Here is an 11775-nt window from a genome sequence, read left to right on the forward strand (position 1 = left end):
GGCTGTGTGAAACAAATATGTTTCTCATTCTGACCAGTGAGTCCATATCACCTCTGTCAAGAGATAGATAGCATCCATTTCCATAAGTCCTCTGGAATCATGGTTGTTCATTATGTCGATCAGAGTTCTTAACTCTTCCGAAGTTGATTATTTTACAATGTTGTTGCTATATATAAATTGTTCTCCTGGTTCTGCTCACTTGATTCTGCATCAGTTCATAAAAGTTTTCCCTATTTCCTTTTTATCATGTCATACAACTCAGTAGCATTCCACTTCTTAGTTGATGGACAATCTCTTCATATTCAGTTCTTTGACACCATGAAAGAGTTACTATAAATATTATTGTACATAAGGGTCCTTCTCCTTTTTTTTGGTTTCTTTGAGTTATAGGGCTAACAGTAGTATCACTGAGTCATAGGGTTTCTGTAATTTAGTAAAATTTACACTGCTTTCCAAAATGGCCGGACTAATTCACAACATTAATGTGCACTAATGTGCATGTTTTCGTAAATCACATCCAACATTTGTCATTTTTTGTTTTTGGTCAACTTTGCCAAGCTAATGAATTACTTTAATTTGTGTGTCTCCTATTAGTAATTATTTCATATATTTTTCATATTGGTATTGGTAACTTGGATTTCTTCCTCTGAAATCTGCCTGTTTATATCCTTTGTCAATTGAGAAATTGCTCTTATTCTTCTAAATTTGGGTGATTCCTACATAACTTGTAAATAAGACCCTCAAAAAAGAAATTTGCAGGAAGAATTTCCCCCTCTCCCAGTAATCTGTTTCTCTTTTAATTTTCACTTACAGCTAAAATTTCACTACAACTATCACTGTACCCAAAATTACTGCTTAATTCTTCTCTTGTAGATAGATAGGTTCAGATCAATGAAATAGTCCAGTCAAGCCAATATTTCTTTGCAATTGAATCCCCTAAGAGCAATACAAGAAAGGAATTTCATGAACTTTTAGTTCAGACATTCAGTATTGGTTTCACACAATGATGAAGTTGGATCTTCCATAAGCTGATATATAGGCATTTACATCCTGATGGAAAATTGCCAGAAACTCTAACCACATAATGTCTTTTCTGTCCTGAACCTTCCTACTTATTCATCTTCAGTTACTGCTACTTCCTTTTACTCTAGTATAGCAATTCTCCTTTCAAAACTCTGAACACATCATGCTTATTTTCTTCCTAATATAGGGAATGCTTTCTGTTGCTCTTCCCCACCTATCTAAAAATGTCTATTCCTTAAGGGCCAGAGCAAGTCCCATTTCCTCCAAGAACCATTCTTAGGGAGCTCAAACAGGTCTCTTCAACATCTGAATGCCTATTGACCATGTATTCTTTCCTTTAAAATTGCCCATCAAAACTTCGCAAAACTCTTCCCATGTTTTAATCCTTTCTTCCACATGAAACTGTAAGGTCCTTGAGGGAACGAAACAGAATTTCTTTTAATGTTTGAAAAATATGCACCTAGTCCAGTACTGGCCAACCAGCCAGATGCTCAGCTATTTGTTAACCATTCAACAAAATCGACAATGTTTCAACTCCCAAAGAATGCAACTAAAAAGATTTTGGTGATAAAGAGAACACATTGAATATCATTTAATAATTTTATTAACTAAATTAATTCATGTGACCCAGAAAATCACATATTTTCACCACTCATTGTTATTCTTTTCATAAAACTTGACCACTGGAGATGACACATGATTAGACCCTCAAATAATCAAAGAATCTATGAAAGCAACATCATAGGGAACTCCAAAAATTTCTACCCATGGATCTTTCCACTGACATTTTCCCACAGTGTTATGCTTTCATTACCAATAGCTACCAAAGCCTAGGTTATGTCCTGTGACTTTTACAAATTTTCTATATTCAGTATTACTAATCCATGAAGTTTGGTTATATGATCTAAATAACAGAAGAAACATAAATACTTCAAGAGATATTTACATGGTCACTTCATGACTAGGTCCTGAAGACTTTATAATAATTTTAAAAGTCTAAGTACCTCTTTTATCCTTATAAATAGGCTTTAAAATAAAAATTAACTAGATATCTTTAATTACCGCATTTGATCTCAGCATTTTAAAAAGTGCCTGGGGAAATAGATAGACATCAAGTAGGGCAAAAGACATAGATAAATCTGATTTACAGGATTCTTATAACCTTCCTGGCATTTTCTTCAGTTCTCAACTGTTCCTTTGAACTATTTGAGATCATAACTTCTTCTGAAGAAGATTCTGCTAGCCATAGTTTATGTATTTTGAGTAGTGCTGATGAAGCCATGAAAGTACTCTCCCTCCAAGTCCTTATCACTATGTATGGATGGCCCTGGGTTTTTAAAGATTTTCTTATCAGATTGCAAGCTTTGGCAGGTCCTGTGCAATTGAAAAAAAAAAAAGGTTAGGATATGGACTTATGCTTGATTTTAGATCTGTCATCCAAGCAACAATCTAGCTAAGTTTATAGTTATCCACAGGTCGGCTGCAGTATTGTGACTTTTTCACCCACAGCTAGCGTCCTACACCAATTATAGAGTGTTATGATCTATGCCGATAAAGGGATTGCCTGCATCTGAGAGATATAGATCCTTGACAGTCCTAAGAGCTTTTTCAAAACCTGCAGATCCCAGAGCCAGAGTTCTAACTTCACTCTCTCTAAGGACACCCTCCCCATACTATGATAATGTTTTAATCAAGCTGATGAGATACACTGACGAGATTTTTGTTGCGGCTGTGAAAGGGACCGTTTAAGTCTTAGAAAGGATACGAGGTGGCGCTGCAGACTATGAAGAAGAAGAAGAAAAAGAGGAGAAAAAACATTTCAGATGCCAGTTCCAACAGGCTGAGATACAGGCAGTCACAGACGGTCCTGACAGAGCATGCGTTGTTCGCCAGAGCTGAGAGGACGAGCGAGAAGCCGAAACGCGTTATTCATCTTTACATTTCGGAGGCTTTAGAACTGCGGATTGCTATCGGTGTAACCCTGGGGTGCTGTTGGAGGCCAACTTGCTGAAAGGAGGCCACCGAAAGAACAATGGAGGCCCGAGAGAAGTCACTTCCACTTCAAAGGCAAGTTCTCCTTCTCCTTTTCCTTGTTTTGCTCTGTGTTTATGTGTCGGCTTCCGAACCCGGGAGGTTTTCAGTGGCGGAGGAAATGGAGAGTAGATCTTTTGTAGGCAATGTGGGTAAGGCTCTGGGCTTGGAGGTTGGGGAACTATCTGCCAGGGGTGCTCGGATTACTTCCAAAGGGAAAAAACAGCATTTACAGCTCAACATTCAGACCGGGGATCTGCTTCTAAAAGAGAAACTGGACGGGGAGGAACTGTGCGGCCTTGCGGAGCCCTGTGTGCTGCCTTTCCAGATTTTACTGAAAAATCCCCTTCACATAATTCCTGCAGAACTGAGAGTGCTAGATATAAATGACCACGCGCGCATGTTCCCAGATACTGAAATGCTCTTGAAAATCCGCGAAAATAGGCCACCGGAGTCTCTATTTTCTCTGAAAAACGCGCTAGATTTGGATGTAGGTATCAACAATGTTCAGAACTACACAGTCAACCCCAACTCCCATTTTTGTGTTCACATTCGAACCCGCAGTGATGGTAGGAAGTACCCAGAGCTGGTCTTGGACAAAACCCTGGATCGTGAGGAGCAGCCAGAGTTCGCTTTAACCCTCACTGCAGTGGATGGTGGGTCCCCTCCCAAGTCTGGGACCGCCCAAATCCGGGTCCTGGTTGTGGACATCAATGATAATACTCCTGTATTTGCTCAGCCCCAATATGAGGTTCAGATTCCTGAGGACAGCCCCATCGATTCCCTGGTTGTCACTGTGTCTGCCAGAGACTTGGACATAGGAAGCAATGGTGAAATCTCATATACACTTATTCAGAGTTTGAAGGAGATTAGCCAAACGTTCAAAGTAAACCCCTTCTCGGGAGAAATTCGACTGAAAAAACAAGTGGATTTCGAGATGATTCAGTCATACGAGGTGGATATTGAGGCCACCGATGGTGGAGGCCTTTCTGGAAAATGCACTGTCCGAATCCATGTAATGGATTTAAACGACAATCCTCCAGAATTAGCCTTATCCTCTTTAAATAGCCCCATCCCCAAGGATTCGATTCAGGTCGTCGTCGCTGTTTTCAGCATTTCAGACCGAGACTCGGGACACAAAGGAAAGATGGTTTGCTCCATCCAAGATAATGTCCCCTTCATCTTGAAATAGTCTTTGGAGAACTTCTATACCCTGGTAACTGATGGGGTCCTGGACAGAGAGATCAGAGATGAGTACAACGTCACCATCACTGTCACGGATTTGGGATCCCCAGGCTTAAAACCGAGCAAAACATCACAGTGCTGATCTCCGACGTCAATGATAACTCTCCAGTGTTTACTCAGACCACTTACACGCTCTATCTCCGGGAGAACAACAGCCCTGCCTTCCACATTGGCAGTGTCAGTGCCAGTGACAGGGACTCAGGAATCAATGCCAAAGTCACCTACTCCCTGCTGCCTCCAGAGACTGGAGACCTACCCCTCTTCTCCTACATCTCCATCAACTCAGATAATGGCCATCTCTATGCTCTGAGATCCCTGGATTATGAAGCCATCCAAGCTTTCCATTTCACTGTGAGGGCAACTGATGGTGGTTCCCCATCTCTGAGCAGCCAGGCTGTGGTTCAGGTTTTGGTGGAAGATGAGAATGACAACTCTCCCTTTGTGCTGTACCCCCTGAAGAATGGCACAGCTCCCTGCAATGACTTGGTGCCCAGAGCTGCAGAGCCAGGTTACCTGGTGACCAAGGTGGTGGCCGTGGATAGGGACTGGGGACAGAATTCCTGGCTTTCTTACCAACTAATCAAGGCCATGGACCCAGAACTCTTCACTATGTGGGCCCACAATGGGGAAGCTTGAACAGCAAGGCCCATCAGTGACAGAGATGCCATCAAGCAGAGGCTCCTGGTGCTGGTGAAGGACAATGGACAGCCACCTCTGTCCACAATGGCCACACTTAATGTCCTCCTGGTGGACAGATTCTCTGAGCCTTACTTGCAGCTCCCAGATACACCCAAGGAGCAGGCCCAGACTGACTCTCTCACCATTTATTTGGTCATTTCTCTAGCTTCTGTCTCTTTCCTTTTTCTTGTTTCTGTGATTCTGTTCATTGCTGTGCACTGGTGGAAAATGAAGAAGGATGCCACTGATGGCCTTCAGTTTAGGCCCAATAGTTCATTCCCAGTCCACTTTGTGGATGTTGGGGGTACTGGAATCCTGTCCCAGAGTTACCACTATGAGGTGTGCCTGACCAATGATTCTGGCACTGGTGAGTTTAAGTTCTTAAAGTCCATTATTCCCAGCCTCCCCACTCAGGATAGTGGAAAAGATTTGGAAGAAAGCCCTCCCTTCCAGAAGAGCTTTGGGCTGGGTTAAGATTCTGCCAAACTGAGATTCTATACATTCATTTTGTAAACCCTTTTCTATTGTGTTTCTTTACCTAGCTAATTAAATTATCTTTAGACTCATTTGATCTTTACCTAATTTGGGGATGGACTGCTTTCCTGCTTGACCTAGCTCTTATTCCAGTGCTGCAAAGCACATTGTTGTCAACAATCTTGTTTTAAGGAAGAATTAGTTTACAAAAAGAATTTGTATTATACTATATTCTATCTTTTCTGCATGTGATTAATAACATTTTAGCACAAAGAGTAAAATTGAAAAATGAATTATTTTCACTCCCAAATGTTTGAAATATTTAATGTTCTTCAAAAAGCTACATGTATTTGAGTGTGGTTATTATGCACAGAAGGTTCCCAAATGTTTCCTTTACAAGAAAAATTAATGTGAGGTGTAATAAGTTGAGACACTTGCCCAAAGCCCTGTTTTAATATTTTTGAACCCAAATAATAGAGTTTTTGAATGCTCTATTTCTCTTTTGAGTCAGAACTATATCCAGATAGGAAAATTGAAGTGACAATCTCAGACAATCAGTAAATTTTTTGTCAACAAATTACTGGCAATTGAGAAATCAACATATCTTTATGTCATCAGAGTCAGGTTACAGGGTAAGAGTCAGTCTTCACTTCATCCTGCTGTGAAAATGTGGAGTTTTTTGTATCTCTCACAATAATCTCTGTACTTTTTAAAACCTATTTTAACATTTCCTTTTCCTTGTTCTTGTCACCTAGGATTGAAGTATTTCTGAACATTTCCTGTTTTAAAAACGTCTATCAACAAATGTGTACAATTAATATGGATGCAACATAGATGTAAATTTTTATTTAGACCACAACACTGCTAAATCCACATTGTGGAAATTTAATAAATATTTATGAAGCTGGACTTTGCTGGGCCTTTATTGGCACAAGATGTGTCCTAATTTCAGCACTGCAACATGTCTATTTCAGCCATATTTTTGATTGACTGATGATTACCCAGCTTAACCTGAGAGTGTTCCAGAGTATCATTTAATAGAGTTCCAGTTCTAATGTCCCTAATTTAGAAAATGTTTTCATGTTCAAAATCAGTTTTATATTATCTCAACAATAACCTTTATGGATGTATTTTCTAGTATAGGTATCACTTTTTATTGAAATTTATTTCAATTTCAATTCATTTTCCAGTATAAATTCCATGTGTGCTCCAAACAGATCACTTTTCCTGTATTGCTGTGGGTGTAGATTGTATTTATACTTGGCAATTTAATTTAAAAGCTAAGAAATATGAGCAGACAGATAGGGTGGCAGTCTGGATGAACTTGGAAAAATGAGAGTCAGTTTGCTTAATTTCCACTAAATCAATGAATTTGTGTTTAGTTAACTAAAATAGTTAGTTTTGTCTGAATAAAAATTTCATCTTCAGTGTCCATTCAGGAATCATGCAGATATTCTCTCTATCTGTGCTTTACTAATCCTTATCAGCTATTCATTTTGTGAAAATTTGCCCTGAAAATGTTCAGCTCTCCATTCTATTTTTATCCTTTTCTATGTAAATGACTAGCATAGTTTCCCTTGCTGTCTGGGTGCATTGTTTTCAACGATGAGCTGAGAGATATTAAGGGAGAAATTTGATGAAATAGATTGATGAAATAAAAAGATATTATGAGGCTCAAGAAATGAATAAAAAACTGAAATGATTATCTGAAGAAATAAAATAAATAAAAGCTTAGCTTGAGTAAAATGCATATTATTTCAATTACATCTTCATTCTTTTTTTTTTAATCCAATATGAACCATTTAATACTCTGATATGTTGTTGCGTAAGTCACTTCCCCTCTCTTGGCCTCAATTTTACCACTTGTAAAATAAAGAATTGTATCTCAATAAGGTTCCATGCAACCCTAACATTTTGCAATTCTATGATATTCAATTAATTTTATTAAGATACATTGGGCTAGAATTCAAGAATTTACATGTCTTTCAATAAGTCAAGTTACAAGCAAAATACCACCTACGTTATTCATGGAACATAAAGAAAGCTAAATAAACAGGGATGATTGACTGAAAATATAGCCTTACTGCAGACCATGTTATCCAGAAGTTTTCACAAAATCTTTGTTCCTGAAAAGTCAGAAATGATGGCATACAATGAAAATATTTTTATATTGAAGCAAAATTGTTAACTACCTATTTAAGTTATGGCTTTTTCAAACTTGAAACCCCTTGTATCTGCGAACAGCCTCATTGACAAAAGTGAATAATGTTCTCTCTATCCGTAATTGAAAAATATATGGGGAAAACAACATGATTTCCTTCATTTTCAAAAGCACCATAACAAAAGTGGATTAATAGGCAACTAGTTGAGGCGTAGATAGAGTATAGGACTTGTAGTCAGGAAGACTGAGTTGGAAACTTCAGAAACTTACTAGCTGTGTGACCCTTGACAAGCCACTTAATCTTTATATACTTCAGTGTCTTCATCTTTAAAATGGAGCTAATAATAGCATCTACTTCACAGGGTTATGAAGATTGAGTAAAAATATGTAAAAAAAGCTTTGCAGACCCTAAAACTCTATACAAATGCTAGCTATTACTGTTATTATTTTACCTGAAAGGGTATATATTTTCTTATTCAAATGGATTTAAAGAGTAATTTGTCAATAAGGACGCTTGGTGGCGCTGTAGACTAAGAAGACGAATAAAATATTGCAGATCCTGCAGACTGCCTTACTCATAGAAAACAGAATGCAAAAGACACTCCCGGGAAGAGAACGTTTTCTAAGCCATAGCTGGAGCTAAAGAAATACACCTAGCTGCTATCTGCCAATCTCTTGGACCAAGAAACCAAGGTTGATTGTACCAGCGATTTCTCTACTGAGAGGATTGCATATTGTATGCCCCATCACACTAATGGAGACTGCGCCACGGAAAGCTCGGCGGAACAGGCAAGTGGCATTTCTTATTGCTGCTTTATTCTTGTCTGAGGCGGTTTCAGAGCCACAGCAGTACTCAGTGGCAGAGGAAACTGAGAATGGTTCCTTTGTGGCTAATGTTGCAAAGACTCTGGGGCTAGAGGTAGGGGAGTTGTCATTCCGAGGGGCCCGGGTGATCTCTGAGGATAAAAAGCAATATCTGCAGCTTAAACGCAACACTGGGGATCTTCTTATAAAAGAGAAGCTAGACCGGGAGGAGCTGTGTGGCTCTGCCGAGTCCTGCGTGCTGCCTTTCCAAATCTTACTGGAAAACCCTTTTCAGTTTTTCCGGGCTGAGCTGAGGGTAGAAGACATAAATGACCATTCGCCCACCTTCCCGGAATCTGAGATGATTCTGAAAATATTAGAAAGCACTACGCCAGGGACTGTGTTTCCACTAAAGATGGCCCAAGATTTAGACGTTGGAATAAACAGTCTCCAGAACTATACCATTGGGCGCAACCCCCATTTCTTCGTCCGCACTCGCGCACGCAACAATGGAAGAAAGTTCCCAGAGCTGGTGTTGGATAAAGTGCTGGATAGGGAGGAGGAGCCTGAGCTCACTTTAACTCTCACAGCAGTAGATGGGGGGATTCCACCCAGATCCGGGACAGCTCAAGTCCGGGTCCTGGTTATGGATATCAATGACAACGCCCCTATCTTCACTCACACCCAGTATGAGGTTCAAATCCCAGAGAACAGCCCCATTGGCTCTCTAGTAGTGACTGTCTCTGCTCGAGATTTAGACGCTGGAATCAATGGGGATGTGACTTATGCCTTATTCCAAGCTTCGGATGAAGTCAGTCAAACATTTAGAGTAGATCCCATTTCCGGAGAGATTCGACTCAAAAAACAACTGGATTTCGAGGAAATTCAAAAATATGAGGTGGATATTGAAGCAATCGATGGCGGGGGGCTTTCTGGAAAATGCACTGTTGTGGTTCAAGTAACGGATCTGAACGACAATTCCCCGGAGTTGATTGAATCGTCACTTACCAGCAATATCCCAGAGAACTCCCCAGAGACCGTGGTGGCTGTTTTCAGCATCCGAGATCGCGACTCCGGGGACAACGGAAGAATGATGTGTTCTATCCAGGAAGACCTCCCTTTCTCCCTGAAACCAACTTTCAAGAACTTTTATACACTGGTCACAGAGGGAGCCCTGGACAGAGAAAGGAGGGCTCAGTATAACATCACTGTTACCCTCACGGATTTAGGGTCCCCGAGACTCAAAACCGAGCACAACATCACGGTATTCATCACTGACGTCAATGACAATCCACCAGTATTTACTCAGACAGCCTATACACTTTACCTCAGGGAGAACAACAGCCCCGCCCTCCATATTGGCAGCGTCAGTGCAGATGACAGGGATGAAGGAACCAATGCTAAAGTCATCTACTCCCTGCTGTCTCCTGAGACTGAAGATTTACCCCTCTTCTCTTATATCTCCATCAATTCGGACAATGGACATCTCTATGCTCTGAGATCCCTGGATTATGAAACCATGCAAGCCTTCCAGTTCACTGTGAGAGCGGCTGATGGGGGCTCTCCAGCCCTGAGCAGCCAAGCTTTGGTTCAGGTTGTGGTCCTGGATGAAAATGACAATTCTCCCTTTGTACTATATCCTCTGCAGAATGACACGGTTCCTTGCAATGACCTGGTGCCCAGAGCTGCAGAGCCAGGTTACCTGGTGACCAAGGTGGTGGCTGTAGATAGGGACTCAGGACAAAATTCCTGGCTATCCTACCAGCTACTTAAAGCCACAGACCCGGGACTCTTCACTGTGTGGGCTCATAATGGAGAAGTTCACACAGGAAGACCCATCAGTGACAGAGACACCATCAAGCATAGACTTCTGGTTCTGGTGAAGGACAATGGGAAGCCACCTTTGTCCACAGCAGTCACGCTGAATATACTCTTGGTAGACGGATTCTCTGAGCCACATGTACAGCTCCTAGACACAAAGAAGGAGCAAGTCCAGAATGACTCCCTCACTGTTTACTTGGTCATTTCTCTCGTTTCAGTCTCATTCCTCTTCCTGGTCTCCGTCTTCCTTTTCATAGCTGTGCGTCTATGGAAGAAGAAAAGAAGTGCTGCAAATGAAGTTTGCTTGGGGACCAGTGGCCCCTATCCAGGTCACTTAGTGGATGTCAGTGGCACAGGGACTCTTTCCCAGAGTTACCAGTATGAAATGTGTCTGACCAGTGGCTCAGGGAATGGAGAATTCAAATTCCTGAAACCCATTATTCCCAGCCTCCAAGCTCAGAATACTGGGGAGAGACTTAGAAGAAAGCCCACCCTTTAGGAGTAGCTGTGGCTTCAATTAGAGGTATGAAGTGATGACAATGTACATGTGATTTTCTCATATTTGCTATGGACATTGCCCCAGTAGATCTTTATTGCTTGGATTATTAGAGAGTTACTGTATATGCTACTCTTCAAAAGTTTTTTGACTTCTGCAGGTTGGACATTCCAGTCATTTGGATACTTATGTATTGCCTTCATTTACATTATCTAGAGGACAGAATTTTATTCGACTTTTGAGTAACAGCTCACATTTGGGCCCTAACTCACCCTCTGAGCCCATAAGAACATCTTGTGTTCTAACTTCTGTCTGACTACCACTAACCTTTTTGGAAACAATGAAGATGAGTAGAATGTGAATGCTACATGCTCTTAAGTTATCATGGATTTAGGCCAATCTTTGTTATCATTTGTACTTACAGTTTCATATTCTCTTCCCACAGTGCTTTAATACAAGCAATGCAGAGCTTTGCTCTACAGAGTGGTTGGTTTTTTTTCCTGCAAAAGGTCATAATTATTCTAAGGCTTAGAAATTTCTCTTGGCAAATACCTTTTTATTTTTTTATTTTTTTTTTTTGGTAATTGGGGTTAAGTGACTTCCCCAGGGTCACACAGCTAGTAAGTGTCAAGTGTTTGGTCTGAGGCCGAATTTGAACTCAGATCCTCCTGACTTCAGGGCCAGTGCTCCATCCACTGCACCACCTAACCGCCCCCCAAATACCTTCTTCAACCCCATGTCCACTTCTGTGTGACTTGTTAGAAATAAAATGATCATATGCGTTCTTGAAAATTAATATCATATACCAGCTGAAATAATTTTTATACAACAAACATAAATGTATTTAAGGAACCCAGACAATTTTTCATCAAATATAATTTTAAAGAGGATTTTTATGTGGTTAGCTCATACTCAATGAATAATTGGAGCATCCATGAGAAATCTTTGAAAGTACACTTGATTCATATTTTTTATTTTTAATTTGTGCTTTTTGGATTTTATATTATGGTTATTTGTCAATACTACTTCCCCTTGCCCAAAG

General features: G+C 40.4%; 1 protein-coding gene and 1 pseudogene across 1 annotated transcript; both read left to right on the top strand.

Annotated features, from left to right (window-relative positions):
- Positions 1-2936: 2936 nt before the first annotated feature.
- LOC114036313 lies at positions 2937-5500 on the top strand (annotated as a pseudogene).
- A 2721-nt stretch (positions 5501-8221) lies between these two features.
- Positions 8222-11257, top strand: LOC114038232 (protocadherin beta-4-like). Its single transcript, XM_027855485.1, is given in 2 exon segments — positions 8222-10709; positions 10711-11257. Coding segments are annotated over 2 exon segments (2391 nt in total). The 5' UTR covers positions 8222-8366; the 3' UTR covers positions 10759-11257.
- The last annotated feature ends 518 nt before the right edge of the window (positions 11258-11775 follow it).

The sequence above is a fragment of the Vombatus ursinus genome, unplaced genomic scaffold (genome assembly GCF_900497805.2).
Source record: "Vombatus ursinus unplaced genomic scaffold, bare-nosed wombat genome assembly UNPS02000481.1, whole genome shotgun sequence".
NCBI lineage: Eukaryota > Metazoa > Chordata > Mammalia > Diprotodontia > Vombatidae > Vombatus > Vombatus ursinus.